The sequence below is a fragment of the Gorilla gorilla genome, chromosome 18 (genome assembly GCF_029281585.2).
Source record: "Gorilla gorilla gorilla isolate KB3781 chromosome 18, NHGRI_mGorGor1-v2.1_pri, whole genome shotgun sequence".
In the NCBI taxonomy this organism is placed as follows: domain Eukaryota; kingdom Metazoa; phylum Chordata; class Mammalia; order Primates; family Hominidae; genus Gorilla; species Gorilla gorilla.
In genome coordinates this window covers 100,272,261-100,289,867 of record NC_073242.2, presented here as the reverse complement: position 1 = coordinate 100,289,867, position 17,607 = coordinate 100,272,261, and the positions used below count along the sequence as shown (strand labels likewise).

At 41.8% G+C, this 17,607-nt stretch overlaps 1 protein-coding gene across 1 annotated transcript in view; it reads left to right on the top strand.

Moving 5' to 3' along the window:
• The window catches only part of HYDIN (HYDIN axonemal central pair apparatus protein), a 421,455-nt gene that overhangs the window by 393,271 nt on the left and 10,577 nt on the right, over positions 1-17,607 (top strand). The window contains exons 80-84 of the mRNA XM_055366388.2: positions 266-485; positions 3,531-3,743; positions 4,932-5,095; positions 5,950-6,100; positions 16,988-17,218. Of these exons, the coding sequence (XP_055222363.2) occupies positions 266-485; positions 3,531-3,743; positions 4,932-5,095; positions 5,950-6,100; positions 16,988-17,218 (979 nt within the window). The remainder of the gene's footprint in view (positions 1-265; positions 486-3,530; positions 3,744-4,931; positions 5,096-5,949; positions 6,101-16,987; positions 17,219-17,607) is intronic.

Below are 17,607 nucleotides of genomic sequence, written 5' to 3'. Positions count from 1 at the left end.
GTCACTCATGGATAATAAGATGCAGCCACTTCCTGCCCTTGGCTCAGCTCTGCAAAGGAGCCAAGTCCACCTACCCAGGAAGTGACCTTGGCCCACATTCCCCAGTGCTTCTGCTCTGTCTGGCAGATCTTTCTCCTCCTAGGTGCTAGGATAGACTCAAGGGAGGTGAACCTCAGCCCAGGCAGTCTCTTGTTCTCAGTAGCATTGAGGACACCCTTACAACATCCATAAACTCTCTTTCTTGTCTTCTTTTGTCTTGGAAAAGGTTTAAATGGGACATCAAAAAATTTGAGCCTCATTTCTCCATTAGCCCAGAAGAAGGCTATATTACCTCAGGCATGGAGGTTTCTTTCAAAGTGACCTACCATCCCACTGAGGTAGGAAAGGAGAGCCTTTGTAAAAACATTCTCTGCTACATCCAGGGAGGCAGTCCTCTGAGCCTAACCCTGTCTGGAGTCTGCGTGGGACAACCTGCAGTAAAAGAGGTTAGTAGCTGCTGCCTGGGGTGGCCCAGTGGCAGGAGTGACCCCAGCAAGTGAACTCAGCCAGGCCTCCTTCAAACACGCAGGCCTGCCCCCTCCCTCCACGAGGCCTGTGAATACACCGTTTCCACTGCTGGAATATTCATTCTCCCCTCTTCATTTGGTTTATTCCTTTCCATTCTTCAGCTCTCATCTGAAACATTACATTCTCAAGGAAGCCTGCTTTGACATCCCTGGCTAGATCACATTCTAAGATCTATGAGTAAAGCATTAACACCTTTCTCCTTTTCTATGGTTTAAAAAAAAAAATGGCCTTGGTATATCCCTCTGCTAGCCTTGTTCCTGGGAACCTAACTGAACCATCAGCTGTGTTACCTAGCAACGCTGCTTATGGTAGAAATGACACCCAATCTCCCTGTCTATAATTTTGTTAAAGAATGTTATATGAATGGAATCATACAGTATGCTATGAACTTGTATTTATAAGTCTCAGCAGGAACATATGCTTTCATTTCTCTTGGATAAATACCTAGTTGTGGAATGGCTGGGTCATGTGGTAGGCGTATGTTTACCTTTGTAAGAAACTGCCAAACTATTTTCCAAAGCCATTGTGTCCTTTTACAATGCCACCAGCAATGTCTGACATCTCCACTTACTTCACATCCTCGTCAACAGTTGATAGTTTTTTTAAATTTCAGCCATTCTAATCAGTATGTAGAGGTATCTCATGGAGGCTTTATTTTCCTAATGACTAATGATGTTAAGCAACTTTTCAAGTACTTATTTGCCAGCCCTGTATTGTCTTAGTTAAAGTGTCTGTTCAAATCTTCTGTTTATTTTTAATTAGGTCGTTGGTCTTCTTATTAAAGTTTCAAGAGCTCTTTATATATTCCGAACATAAGTTTTGTGTTTAGGTCTTCAGTCTATTCAGAGTTAATTTCTGTATATAGTGTGAGATATGGATCAAAAATTTTTTGTACATGGATATCCAATTGTTCTAGTACCACTTGTTGAAAAGACTCTTTTCTCTACTGAATTGCCTTGGCACCTTTGTCATTGATTGTAAATGACAATCAATTGATCATATATATGTGGGTTCTGTTCTCATCTATTGATCTATTTGACCATCTTTATGCCAATACCACACTGTTCACATTGTTAAATCCAATAGCCAGTTCTTTCTTTAACTATAGGGAGCATTTGACACCATAAACCCGTTCCTCCTCCTGCAAACACTTCCTTCACTTGGCTCCAGCACACCACTCTCTCCTGGGTTTCTTCCTACTCACCGGCTTCTCCTTCTCATCTTCTGTTTGTTTCTTGTTTTGTTTTTGTTTTTGTTTTTGTTTTTTCTGAGACAGAGTCTCACTCTGTTCCCCAGGCTGGAGTGCAGTGGCACGATCTCAGCTCACTGCAACCTCTGCCTCCCAGATTCAAGCAATTCTCCTGCCTCAGCTCCTAAGTAGCTGGAATTACAGGCCCCCACCGTCACACCTAGCTAATTTTTATATTTTTAGTAGAGACAGGGTTTTGCCATGTTGGCCGGGTTGGTCTCAAACTCCTGACCTCAGGTGATCCACTCACCTTGGCCTCCCAAAGTGCTGGGATTTCAGGCATGAGCCACCAAGCCTGGCCTTCTGATTCTTCTTAACATTGGAGTTTGTCAGTCAAGAACTAGTCCTTAGATTCCTTCTTTCTTCTACATACCATCATTTCTTGTTGATTTCAGCCAGTTTCTTGGCCTAAAAAAAAAAAACACTGTTAGGCTGGACACAGTAGCTCGTGCCTGTAATCCCAGCACTTTGGGAGGCTGAAGCAGGAGGATCGCCTGAGCTCAGGAGTTCAAGACCAGCCTGGGCAACATAGTGAGACCCCATCTCTACAAAACAACAACAGTAATAACAACAATGAAATTGCTATACTGACAACTCCCAAATCTTTATCTCCAGCCTGGACTCTTCCCTTGAACCCAAGATTTGTAAATTCTACTTCCTGCTTGACGAATAGGCATCTCAAATTTAACATGTATGAAACCTGAGCTCCCGATCTCTCACTGAAACCTGCTCCTCCCACAGTCAATCCCACATCAGTAAAGGGCATCTCCATTCTGCTCATTGCTCAGACTAAAAACTTGGGTGTCATTCTTGAGCCTTCTTCCACCTATACCCAACATACCATACAGAAGTAAATGCTATTGGCTCTTCCAAGTACAACTGGAATATACCCACTTTCCACCATCCCCAGTGCTACCAGTGCCACCTAAGCCACCGTCATCCCCCACCTGGCCTATTGCAAGTGTCTTCTAGTTAATCTCTCTTCCTCTGTCACCTCTAAGCATCTAGAGCAGTTCTGTTAGAGCATAGATCAGATCAGGTCTCTCTACTCAAAATACTTGTAAGTCCTCCTTTTTCAACTAAAAAAAAAGGAAAAAGTGTCTACCATGACTCCAAGACCCTGCGTGCTGTCCCCTGTCACTTTATCTCCCCCTCACTCACTTCACATTTGCCACACTGGCCTGCCTGCCTTTTGTCAAAACCAGGAGCTTTGTAACTGGCATTTCCTCTGCCAGTTACACTCAGGCTCACTCAGGCTCTTCCCCAGGTCTCCCCTGCTTCATCCTTCTTGGTCTTTAATCAAATACATGTGCTCAGTTAGGCCCTTCCTGATCACACTGTGTAAAAACTCAAACCCACTCCCAATCTGGCACCCCCTCTACTTTGTCTTTCCCCTTGGCACTTATTTCTGTCCTGCACGCTCTACATTCCACTTGTGTGTCTGTCTCCCCCTACTAGAATCTCAGCTCAAGGGCAGAGATTTTTGTTATTTCATTCATTGCTACATCTCTACCACCAAGAACAGTGCCTAGCACATAGAAGGTACCCGTAAGTATGTGTTGAGTGAATGAAAGAAAAAGAAACGGACCCACTGAAACTCATGATGGGAAGCACTGTCAAAGTCAGTCTTCCCCAGCGCACATTCTGTACCTCTGGCCCTGGAGACAGACCAGGGGGAAGTGCCATGGAAGATGAGGTGCCTGCTTTCTTCCAGGTAGTGAATTTCACGTGCCAGGTGCGCTCCAAGCACACGCAGACCATCCTGCTGTCAAACCGCACGAACCAGACCTGGAATCTGCACCCCATCTTTGAGGGCGAGCACTGGGAGGGGCCTGAGTTCATCACCCTGGAGGCCCACCAGCAAAACAAGCCCTATGAGATCACCTACAGGCCCCGCACCATGAACTTGGAGAACCGCAAGCACCAGGTAGGCTGAGGTCCCCCCACCCCCATTGGTTTCCTGGCATAGTTGAAGGTGGCACTGTGTGAATGAGGTTAAAAGACACTTTGGGGCTGGGCGCGGTGGCTCATGCCTGTAATCCCAGCACTTTGGGAGGCTGAGGAGGGTGGATCGCCTGAGTTCAGGGGTTCAAGACCAGCCTGGCCAACAAGGTGAAACCCCGTCTCTACTAAAAATACAAAAATTAGCCAGGCATGGTGGTGCACACCTGTAATCCCAGCTACTTGGGAGGCTGAGGCAGGAGAATTGCTTGAACCCAGGAGGCAGAGGTTGCAGTGAGCCAAGATCATGCCATTGCACTCCAGCCTGGGCAACAGAGTGAGACTCCATCTCAAAAAAATAAAAATTAAATTAAAAAACACTTTGGAAGCTGAGAGCTCAGAGAATGTTAGATGGGGAACACCCAGATCATGTTGGAATAGTGAGGATTTGGGAATTGTGCAGATGATCAAGCTTTGGCTTCCTTTTTTCATTTTTTATTTTAATGTACAGGGATTCTCGTAGAGCCAGGGGCTCAGTTCTGAAATGGAGTCCAGACCAAGCATCAAGTAATTAATGTTTCACTTAATTGCATAAATAACATAATGGTGACTGTAACAAAACAATAAAAAAGAAAAGTGGCCACAATATTCCGCCCTATTAAAAAATGAACTTTTCTATCTTCACTACCAATCCTTATTCAGATACAGCCATAACTATCATCATAACATACCCAATCTTACATTCAGTTTGTTTTCACTTTACAGTATAGCAGTAGCATTTTTCTATTTAACTATGCGGTCTTTATGATAATTATTTTTAATAACTGCCCAATATTTCACTGAATGAGAATTCCAAAATTTGTTTTACAGTCCCATTTGTTGAATGTTTATCTACAAATTTTCATCAACATTATAAGTGGTTCTTATATATATGCATAACTTTTTTCTTTGGAGGGATTTTTCTTCAATAGGCTCTCTGGGATGGGATTCCTGGCTCGGATACATATGAACATTTTTCTATCTCCTGAACTATATCACCAAGATGTCTTCCAAAGTGTTATGTTTCTTTCCAGAGCCTCCATTATCCTCCATTAATCCTGGGTCTCTACATGTCCGATAAGTACCTAGTAAAGAATGCTGTGTGTCATTCTGATCACATCCCTCTTCTCCTTAGGGCACCCTCTTCTTCCCCCTCCCAGATGGGACCGGCTGGCTGTATGCTCTGCATGGGACTTCTGAGCTCCCCAAAGCTGTAGCCAATATCTATCGTGAAGTGCCATGTAAGACCCCCTACACTGAGCTTCTGCCGATCACCAACTGGCTGAACAAGCCCCAGAGGTAAGGGGGTGGGGCTAGGGGGCTGGGTGGGGAGATGAAAGGAGGACTTTCACCATCTAGCCTGGTCCTTCCCCTACTTAGGACCTCTAGAGGATGTTGAGGGGCTTGAGGAGTTAGAGACAAAGTTCCCTGATGTGACCAGGCATTTCCTGAACACTAAGCCTCTAGCGAGATTCTCTTTTCTGTGCTTAGTTACTTGTAAGTCTCCTGGCACAAAATAACCATTCAATAAATGTTAGCTGTTATTATCATAATGATAATTACCACTGTTATTGCTGAGTGTTCTGTCTTATCACCTAAGCCACTGGCCAGAGAAGCAAGTCCTTGGATCTTGTCCTTGCAGTAGGAGCAGAGTGGAAATCGGGCACCAGGAAAGCTCAAGGCCAACAAGCATGGTCCCCTTCTTTTACAGAGAAGGAACTCTAGACTGGGAGACCAGGCACAATGTACTGAAGGCTTCCTGCTTAGCATAGTGGGTAAAGGCGTGACCTAAATTTGAATCCTGGTTCTGCCAGTAACCAGTCATCTTACCTTCCTTCTCTTGGAGCATCTTACCTTCCTTCTCTTGGCCTCTATTTAGTGACGTGGACGTGATAGTGATATGTATTAATACCTCCTACAGATACTGCAAGGATGAATGCCTATAACACACAGGCCACTCACTCAGTCCCTGGCACATAATAGGTGGCCAGTAAATGGCAGTTCCCATTATTGTTAGTGACAGGGTGAAGACTAGAACCCTGGAGCCATGCACTTCCCATAAAATCAAGAGTACAGCTGGCACTTTTCCTTTTTTCCTATGGGTTAATGGTCTCATTTCCTCTCCCCTCCTGTGTTCTCCTATGCTGCCCCAGATTCCGGGTCATCGTGGAAATACTGAAACCAGAGAAGCCGGACCTAAGCATCACTATGAAGGGCCTTGATTACATTGATGTACTGTCTGGCTCTAAGAAAGACTACAAGCTGAACTTCTTTTCCCACAAGGAGGGAACGTACACTGCAAAGGTATCTACATAGCAAAGGCACCACCCTGGAACTCAGGACATTTGACCCTGAGTTTGATCCTGGTGTTAGCAAGTAAAGATGGCCGCCCATAGTCACTGCTCCAAGACATCACAGGGTCTCTCACACATGAGTTGTTTCACCTCATTCATTCAGTGGTTTAACAAGTATCTATTGAGCACATATGCCATGTACTATACTGATTGCTGGTAACACATCAGCAACCTGAATAGGCACAATCTCTGTTCTCACAGAACACACAGTCTAGTGGAGAGAGATGGGCATTGCTCAAATAATTGCACTATGGATGTATGATTACAAAATGAGATAAGTGCTTTGAAGAAAAGGAGCATGTGTGGATCTGTAGCTCCTGGGAGAGGTCGGGACTAAAGATAACATTTGGGAATTTTTCATTTATAGATAGCATTTGGAGCTAAGATGTGGGATAGAATCACTTGGGGAAACATTTTAAAGTAAAAAGAAAAAGAAAAAAAGTATCTAGGAACACACACACACAGAGAGAGAAAGAGAGAGATGCTAGCAAGACGCATCCAGCAGTGTGAGATCTCCTTTTCTACAATAACTGAGTAGGATGCTCCAATCACATCTCATCAGATCAGCATTCACAGACAGACAAGATTTTAAGAGAACCTCAAAACAAGACATCATGAAACATCTAAAAAAAGTTACCATAAAATAGAAACACCTACTCAATAAATCAGTAAATCACCTCTGAAAAGAAAGAGTTATTAAAGCAAACAGAAAACTTTAAGTGAATATTATTTATATCCCCAAAGGGAGAAAATCATACTCATGAAATAAGGATAAGCTATTGTGAAAAAGAATCAATTAGAGACTCTAGAAATGAAAAATAAAATATTTAGAAAACCATGCAGGAGGGATGGACTTTATAATGGAGATTACTAATAAGTTACAAGATGGAGCTGAGTAATATCACCAGACCTTAGCCCTTGAAGACAAAGAAATGGAATGAAATGAAATAATAACAAGCATCAGCAAGGATGTGGAGAAATTGGGACCCTCATACACTGCAGGTGGGAGTATAACATGGTGCAGCTGCCCTGGAAAACAGTCTGGCAGTTCCTCAAATGGTTAAACATAGAGTTACCATATGATTCACCAATTTAACTCCTAGGTAGTACCCTGGAGAAACGAAAACATATGTGCACGCAAAAATCTATACACAAATATTCATAGCAGCATTATTTATAAGAGCCAAAACGTAGAGACAACCCAAATTTCCATGAACTGGTAAGTGTATAAATAGAATGGAATTTGACAATAAAAAGAAATGGAAATAAAATATTGATACCTGCTATAAAACATTATGCTAAGTGAATGAAGCCAGTAACAAATGTATGATTTGAAATGAAAGTGAATGTATGCTTTGAAATATAGGTGAAAGAAGCCATTCACATATTGTATGACTCCGGGTGTATGAAATTTGAAGAATAAGCCAATCTACAGAAACAGAAAGTTGATTCATGGTACCAAGGGCTGGAGAGGATGGGTTGGGGAAAAGGGGAGTGACTTAATGGTTATAGGGTTTTAGGGATTATGAAAATGTTCTAAAGTTTATTGTGGTGATGGCTACGCTGCCTTGTGAATATACTACAAACCACTAAATAGAACACTTTAAATGAGGGATTGTATGGTATGTGAGTTATATCTCAATAAAGCTGTTTCAAAAACAGAATGAAAGGAAATATGAGACAATGTATAAATCAAGAAGTTCTAATATATATGTAATAGGAGCTCCTGAAAGAGAAACAAGATACTGGAAGGAAGAAAGTATTCAACAAAATCACTGAAGAAATATTTCCAGGGCTTTTTAAGAAGATCAAGTCTTCTAATCGAATGGGTCCATCAAGTTGCCAAACAGGGTGAATGAAAAAAATACTCACATCTAAATACATTAGAGCAACGTTTCAGAAAACCGGGATGAAAGAGAAAGTCCTAAATGATTCTAGAGGAAATAAAAGGAACTAATAATCATGGTAACATAAGACTTCTTGTGGCAACACTAAATACAAGAAGATAATGGAATAAGCTATCCAAATTTCAGAGTGAGAATGATTGTCAATCTAGAACTCTTTTTCCAGACAAAACTCTTATGACAGCAAAACTTGGACGTGCAAGGACTCAAAGTAACTGACCCAGGGCCAGGCACAGTGGCTCACGTCTGTAATCCCAACACTTTGGGAGGCCAAGGTGGGCTGGCACGCGCCTATAGTCCCAGCTACTCAGGAGGCTGAGGTAGGAGGACTGATTGAGCCCAGGAGATTGAGGTTGCAGTGAGCCGAGGTGACACCACTGCACTCCACCTGGGCAACAGAACAAAACTGTGTCTCAAAAAAAAGAAAAAAAAAAGTAACCCACCCATATGCACAAATTGTATCTGAAAATAAATACAAAATTAAAACTTTCTGAATTAGCAAAGCTTAAAAAAATAAGTAAGTGAGCCATGTGCAGTGGCTAATGCCTGTAATTCCAGCACTTTGGGAGGCTAAGGTGGGTGGATCACTTGAGGTTAGGAGTTCAAGACCAGCCTAGCCAACATGGTGAAACCCCATATTGAGGCAAGAGAATTGCTTGAATCCAGGAGGCAGAGGTTGCAGTGAGCCGAGATCACACCACTGCACTCCAGCCTGGGCAACAGAGCAAGACCCTGTCTCAAAAAAAAAAAAAAAAGTGAATCAAAGAGGAAAGTACAAGGATATAATAAGCAAATAATCAAAATTAAATTGATAGGTAATTTTAAACAATTGTTGAAAGACAATCTAAGATAAATATTTCATATGACCTGAACGTAGAAAATAGCAAGGGGAAGAATAAAATAAGGCAATGAGAAGCATTTACTCATTCTGGAGGAATTGAATGGGGGAAATAAGAGAAGGTTTCTCATTCAGAGAGAAGAGTAGGAAGAGAATAGAGATATTCATAAACTGTAGATGTAAACAAAATAAAGGTATGTAAAAATATAAGTGAAAAGACTTTGGAGTAAAAATGACAGTGAACCCAAATCACCAGTCTCCTTACAGTAATACATATTGAAATTAAAAATAATAACAAACATTTTTCAAAGAATAAAAAGCATTTCTGCTTCTGGTTATAATGATTATAATACTCCATTTTATACTCCTCCCACTATAAAAAAAACATATAAAACTCAACAAAATCTCTGAGGCAACTTTTCTCAGGCATTGGACAACAGGCAGCACAATACTGCAATCCTCGAAACGGAAGGAAAACTCATGACGAATCCCCATGATTATCCTGGTTCTCTGCCTAAGGACAATTTCCTGACTACGATTCAGTGAGCTAGAGTCCAAGCAAAGCACAGCAGCCGCCAAGGAGCTGAGGAGGCAGAAATCAGAGTTTGGGACATTCAAAAAGGCTAGTCTCTACAGGGTAGGACACCAGAGAGAAGGGACCAGTGCATGAGTAAAGAGGACAGGTCAGAAGACAGCATGAGCGTTCCCTTCACTATCCTTGGCTAAGAGTTGCACATGTGCAGGGTGAGACAACATGAGATTTACCAGGGAGCAGCTGCTATGTGGTTGATAAAGGAATAGCAATACTATGTGTTAATCAGTGCTGGGGAACATTAGAGGTCTGGCCCAGCCAAAGGAAAGAGATTGCATTAATACCTCATTAAAATCCTGAGAACCCAGCTAAAATACTAGAAAAGCCAGAAGAAAGACTTAGGAGAAAGGGCCATTCCCTTAGTATAAGGCCTTCTCTTTATCAGCCCTTTAAAAAAGCCTAAAACTAAGCACCTGCAAGTTCTACAGGGAGGACAAAATCTGGAGATTGAATCCCAGCAAGTCAGAAGGTCCTGATAAATACCTTGAGCTTTACACGGATGTGCTCTAACAAAGCATAAAACCAAACCCACACAAATTTAAGTCAGTGATTCAACTACCTCCTACAACAAAATCAACACTGTTAAAAGGAAGACAACAGAATCCAGAATCTCTACAATGATCATCAGCATTGTCCGGTACACAAATAAAAATTACTAGACCTGTGGAGAAGCAGAAAAATGGGATCCATAGTCAAGAAAAAAAAGCAGTCAATGGAAACTGACTCCAAGACGGGCCAGATGTTGGATTTAGCAGGCAGACTTCACAGCAACTGTTCTAAACATAACATAACATTCTCTGGGAAGAAGAGAATGAGAGAGAATGTGAATTAGGCAGAAAATTAAATTACAGACATACCTCAGAAATACTGTGGGTTCGGTTCCAGGCCACCATGACAAAGCTAATATTGCAATAAAGTGAGTCACAATATTTTTTGTTTCCTGGTACATATAAAGGTTATGTTTACATTGTACTGTAGTCTATTAAGTGTACAATAACATTAGGTCTTTAAAAGTAACGTACATACCTGAATTATAAATTACTTATTTGCTTAAAAATCCTAATGATCATCTGAGCCTTCAGTGAGTCATAATCTTTATGCTGGTGGAGGGTCTTGCCTCGATGTTGATGGCTGCTGACTGATCAGGGTGGTGGTTACTGAAGGTGGGGGTGACTGTGGCAATTTCCTAAAATTAGACAACAATGAAATTTGCCATATAAATTAACTCTTCCTTTCATGAAAAATTACTCTGTAACATGTGATGCTGTTTGAAAGCATTTTACCCACAATATAACTTCTTTCAAAATCGGAGTCAGTCCTCTCAAATCCTGCTGCTGCTTTATCAATTAAGTTTGTGAATATTCTAAATCCTTTGTTGTCATTTCAACAATGTTCATGGCATCTTCACCATGAATAAATCCCATCTTGAGAAACCACTTCCTTTGCTCATCCATAAGAAGCAACTCAGCATTCATTCAAGTTTTATAATGAGATTGTAGCAATTCAGTCATATCTTCAAGCTCCACCTCTAATTCTAGTTCTCTTGCTATTTCTGCTACATCTACAGTTACTTCCTCTACTTTTCAAGTTACTGAAGTCTTGAACTCCTCAAAGGCATACATGAGGGTTTGACCTTCTCCAGTGAATCACAGATGTTCTTAATGGCATCTAGAATGGCAAATCCTTTCCAGAAGGTTTTCAGTTTACCTTGCCCAGACCCATCAGAAGAATCATTATCTATGGCAACTATTGCCCTATGAAATGTATTTCTTAAATAACAAGACTTGAAAGTCAAAATGACTCCTTCATCTGTGGGCTGCAGAATAGATGTTGTGTTAGCAGGCATGAAAACAACATTCATCTCCTGTACAGTTCCATCAGAGCTCCTGGGTGTCCAGGTGCATTATTAAAGAGAAGTAATATTTTGAAAGGAATCTATTTTCTGAGCAGTAGGTCTCAACAGTGGGCTTAAAATATTCAGTAAGCCACCCTGTAATTAGAAATCAGATGTGCTGTCATCCAGGATTTGTTGTTCCATTTCTAGAGCATAGGCAGAGTAGATTTAACATAATTCTTAAAGGCCTTAAGATTTTCAGAATAGTCAGTGAGCATTGGCTTCAACTGAAAGTCACCAGGTGCATTTGCCCTGAACAAGAGTCAGCCTGTCCTTTGAAACTTTGAAGCCAGGCATTGATTTCTCTTCTCTAGCTATGAAAGTCCTAAATGACATCTTCTTCCAATAGAAAGCTGGCTTATCTGCATTGAAAATCTGTCGTTTAGTGTAGCTACCTTTAACAATTATCTTAGCTAGATCTGTTGGATAACTTGCTGCAGCATCTACATCAGCACCTGCTGCTTCACCTTATATTTTTATGTTATGGCAACAGCTTCTTTACATAAACCTTATGAACCAACATCTGCTGGCTTCAAACTTTTTTCTCCAGTTTCCTTACTTCTTCAGCCTTCATAGAATTCAAGAGAGTTAGATCCTTGTTCTGGATTAGGCTTTGGCTTAAGGGAATGCTATAACTCATTTGATTTTCTATCCAGACCACTAACGCTTTATCCATATCAGCAGTAATTCTTATTATATAATTATTATTATTGGTGAGTTCACTGGAGTAGCTCTTTTAATTTCCTTTAAGAACTTTTCCTTTGCATTCTTCATTTGGCTAAGTGTTTGGTGCACGAGGCCTAGATTTCTGCCTACCTCGGGTTTTGACATGTTTTCCTCACTAAGCTTAATCATTTCTAGCTTTTGACTTAAAGTGAGAGCCATGTGACACTTCCTTTCACTTTAACTTAGATGCCATTATAGGGTTATTAATTTGCCTAATTTCAATGTTGTTATGTCTCAAGGAATAGGGAGGCCCGAGGAAGGGATAGAGATGAGGGAATAGGCAGGCAGTGGAGCAGTCCAAACACACACAACATTTACTGATTAAGTTCACCATCTTGTATGGCACAGTTTATAGCACCCCAAAACAATTACAACAGTAACATTTGTATTAGTCCATTTTCACACTGCTATAAAGCATACTGAAGACTGGGTAATTTCTAAAGAAAAGAGGTTTAATTAACTCACAGTTCCACAGGGCTGGGGAGGCCTCAGGAGACTTACAATCATGACAAAAGGGGAAGAGGCACATCTCACATGGTGGCAGGCAAGAGAGAGTGGTGAGCAAACAGGAAGAGCCCCTTATAAAACCATCAGATGTCCTGAGAACTCACTCACTGTCATGAGAACAGCATGGGGGAAATCACCCCCATGATCCAATCACCTCCCACCAGGTCTCTCCCTTGACATGTGGGGATTACAATTCAAGATGAGATTTGGGTGGGGACACAAAGCCAAGCTATATCAATATCCAAAATCACTGATCATAGATCATCATAACAGATATCAAAAAAATGAAACAACCAGGCATGGTGGCTCATGCCCATAATCCCAACACTTTGAGAGACCAAGGCAGGAGAATTGCTTGAAGTCAGGAGTTCAAGACCAGCCTGGGAAACACAGTCAGACCCCATATTTATGAAAAATAAAAATAATGGAAAATGTTCAAATATGAATTACCTAAATGTGACACGGAGATACAAAGTGAGCACATGCTGTTGGAAAAATGGTACTAATAGACTTGTTCAACACAGGGTTGTCACAAACCTTCAATTTATTTTTAAAAATGCAATATCCGCAATGTACAATAAAGTGAAGTGCAATCAATGGAGGTGTGGCTGTATTTGAAAAAATAATTACTGAAATTTTCCTAATTGGATATTTTTTTAAAAATTAGTTTTTTTAAAAAAACTATAGATCCAAGAAACTTGGCAAACTTCAAGCAGGAGAAATACAGAGAAAACTATGCCTGTACACATCAGGCATCGTTTCATTTTCAAACTGCCAAAAAACAAAGATAAAGAGAAAAGCTTAAAGCAGCCAGGGGGAAAAAATACATATTACAGAGAGAGGGACAGCGATAACAATGGCTATCCTATTTCACCTAGGAAATAATGGAAGCTATCTGTAAAGCGCTGAAAGGAAACAGTCCATCTAAAAATTCTTTATCCACTAAAAATGTCCTTTAAAACTGAGTGAAATAGACATTTTCATATAAAAGAACCTGAGAACATTCATTGTCAGCAGATTTACATTACTGCAAAACATGTTAATAGATCTTCTTCAGTCTGAAGGGAAATGATACCAGATGGGAACTCCAGTCTGCAAGAAGAAAAGAGGGGCTCTAGAAATGGTCAATACCTAGGGAAATGCAAAATATATATTTGGAGGGTTTTTTTCTTGGATTTCTTAAAAGATTACTGACAGTTTATAACAAATATAATAACATTCTAAGGTGGATGTTCTTATGTATATAGAAATAAAAGATATGATAACAAAAGCACAAAAGATGGGGTGGACAGGCAAATGAAGTGATGCTAAGGCAAGGTTATTATTAAGTGTGAGGTAGGGACCAGGAAGCATCCATTGTCAAGTGGGAAGTGATAAAATATTAACATTTAATAAATGTTGATAAGGATTCATTTTTAGCTCTGGAGCAGCCAGTAAACATTGTTTTAAAGGCCAGGTGCAGTGGCTCACACCTGTAATCCCAGCACTTTGGGAGGCTGAGGCAGGCGGATCACCTGAGGTCAGGAGTTCAAGACCTGCCTGGCCAACGTGGTGAAACCCTGTCTCTACTAAAAATACAAAAATTAGACGGGCATGGTGGCACATGCCTGTAATCTCAGCTACTCGGGAGGCTGAGGCTGGAGAGTCACTTGAACCCAGGAGGTGGAGGTTGCAGTGAGCTGAGATCGTACCACTGCACTCCAACCTGGGTGACAGAGTAAGACTCCATCTCAAAAAAAAATATGTTTTAAAATATGACTAAGAAGCCAGTAGAGGAAGTAAAATATATGCCAAAAGATTGTGTATCAATCCAAACGAAAGCAGGAAAGTAACAACAGAAAAATAAAAATAAAAGGGACAAGTGGAAAATAACTAGCAAGGAAGCAGACTTCGGGCCAAACATATAAACAGTCACTTTAGGTCAGGCGGGGTGGCTCAACCTGTAATCCCAGTACTTTGGGAGGCCGAGGCGAGCAGATCACAAGGTCAGGAGATCGAGACCATGGTGAAACCCCATCTCTACTAAAAACACAAAAAAATTAGCCAGGCGCGGTGGTGGGTGCCTGTAGTACCAGCTACTTGGGAGGCTGAAGCAGGAGAATGACGTGAACCCAGGAGGCGGAGCTTGCCGGGAGCCGAGATTGCGCCACTGCACTCCAGCCTGGGCGACAGAGCGAGACTCCATCTCAAAAAAAAAAAAGAAAAAAAGAAAAAAAAAATCACTTTAAATGTAAAACACTAAACACTCCAATTAAAAGACAGGGAGTGAAGGCCAGGCGCGGTGGCTCAAGCCTGTAAACTCAGCACTTTGGGAAGCCGAGGCGGGCGGATCACGAGGTCAGGAGATTGAGACCATCCTGACTAACACGGTGAAACCCCGTCTCTACTAAAAATACGAAAAAAAAAAAAAAAATTAGCCAGGCGTGATGGCGGACGCCTGTAGTCCCAGCTGCTTGGGAGGCTGAGGCAGGAGAATGGCGTGAACCCGGGAGGCAGAGCTTGCAGTGAGCTGAGATGGCGCCACTGCACTCCAGCCTAGGTGACAGAGCAAGACTCCATCTCAAAAAAAAAAAAAAAAAAAGGGAATCTTAGAAGCTCTTCAAGACACAAAGAAGTTGAAAGTAAAAAGCCAGACTATATAAAGAACTATTAACACCTAATAATAATAAGATAAAACAACCCAATGTGTTACAAAGGACAAACCACTTGAATAGACCTATTGCATAAAAGCAGCTATGTGAATGACCAATAAAAACACGAGAAGATGCTGAACATTATCAGTCACCAGGGAAAAGAACTTAAAGAGGTGAGCAGCACAAGAAGTCCGTTGCAGGGGTGAAGGGACAGTATAGTGTCGTTACAAGTGTGAGCTCTGGAGTCAGTCTAACCTGGGTTCAAATCTTGGTCCTGACTCTTCTTTACGTGTGACCTTGGGCAAGATACTTGAGTTTGCTAAGCCTCAGTTCCCTCATCTTTACAAAATAAAAATTAAATTTAATTTAATTTAATTTAATTTAAAAAGGTTAAGTGGCATAATAACAGTGCCTACGAATTGTGTGAATTAACTAATTAAGCATTTCTATTTATTGCCTGGCATACAGTAATCATTAATTAAGTGTCAGATGCTATTGTTGTTTTTAAACTATCCCAGCAGCAACAGGAATAGGAAGAAAGCCCATTGTGGCCAGGCACAGTGGCTAACACCTATAATCCTAGCACTTTGGGAGGCCAACACGGACAGATCACTCGAGGTCAGGAGTTCAGGACCAGCCTGGCCAACATGATGAAACCCCGTCTCTACTAAAACTGCAAAAATTAGCCAGGCATGGTGGCAGGCGCCTGTAATCCCAGCTACTTGTGAGGCTGATGCAGGAGAATCACTTGAACCCGGAAGGTGGGAGTTGCAGTGAGCCGAGTCATGCCATTGCACTCCAGCCTGGGCAACAGAGTGAGACTCCCTCTCAAAAGAAAGAAAGAAAGAAAGAAAGAAAGAAAGAAAGAAAGAAAGAAAGAAAGAAAGAAAGAAAGAAAGAAAGAAAGAAAGAAAGAAAGAAAGAAAGAAAGAAAGAAAGAAAGAAAGAAAGAAAGAAAGAAAGAAAGAAAGAAAGAAAGAAAGAAAGAAAGAAAGAAAGAAAGAAAGAAAGAAAGAAAGAAAGAAAGAAAGAAAGAAAGAAAGAAGAAAGAAAGAAGGAAAGAAAGAAGGAAGGAAGGAAAGAAGGAAGGAAGGAAAGAAGGAAGGAAGGAAAGAAGGAAAGAAGGAAAGAAGGAAAGAAGGAAAGAAGGAAAGAAGGAAAGAAGGAAAGGAAAGGAAGGAAAGGAAGGAAGGAAAGGAAGGAAGGAAAGGAAGGAAGGAAAGGAAGGAAGGAAAGGAAGGAAGGAAAGGAAGGAAGGAAAGGAAGGAAGGAAAGGAAGGAAGGAAAGGAAGGAAGGAAAGGAAGGAAGGAAGGAAAGGAAGGAAGGAAAGGAAGGAAGGAAAGGAAGGAAGGAAAGGAAGGAAAGAAAGGAAAGAAAGAAAGAAAGAAAAGGAAGAAAGCAAGCCCATTGAAACTTACCTCAAAGGTCTCGCTTGTTTTCCAGAGCCGGCCAGCTGTCCCCACCAGGGAAGTGCTGGCGTTGGACAGTCCTGCTCTATCTAGCCTCTTCTAAAGCAAGCCCAGGCTATTTAATAATCTCTCATCTGGGAGGAGCCGGAATCCCTAACTAGAAAGTCTGGCTGGCAGGGATCCGGGTAGGCTGCGAGGGTCCTGTCAGCCTGGTACCTGTGCTTCATGTGCCAAACAATGCTAAAAAAGAGAAGGAGCCTCTGAAAATGTGCAGAGGACCCTCAGCTCACCCCTACTCTTCCCTCCTTCCTCCCTCTCTCCCCATGAATGCAGGTGATCTTCCGAAACGAGGTGACAAATGAGTTCTTGTACTACAATGTGAGTTTCAGGGTCATCCCTTCAGGCATCATCAAAACCATCGAGATGGTGACCCCAGTCCGGCAAGTTGCGTCAGCCTCCATCAAGTTGGAGAACCCTCTGCCCTACTCGGTGACCTTCTCCACGGAATGCCGGATGCCCGACATCGCCCTGCCCTCCCAGTTTGTGGTGCCTGCCAACTGCGAGGTATGACCCCTTGGCTGTCGGGGGCTCCCTGAGAGCTGTGAGAGTGGCTTCCACCCATGAGATCTCTGGATCCACACTCTGCGTCCCCAGAGGGTGGGCCAGCCCTGACAGTGGTCAGGAAGGCAGGGGACGGGACAATCACCCTCATGTTCCTTTCCTTGTTGCTAAAGTCCTCGTAGGAGCTTGGGCACATCGTTTGGAATTCTCTCTTATGAACCTTGTCTCTGTGATTTGTTTATTTTCTTTGTTCCAGCTAAAACTATTTTTCTTGTTTTTTCTTAATTATAAAAGTAGTATAGAGTCCAGGCCCAGTGGCTCACACCTATAATCCCACCGCTTTGGGAGGCCAGGGAGGGCAGATCACTTGAGGTCAGGAGTTTGAGACTAGC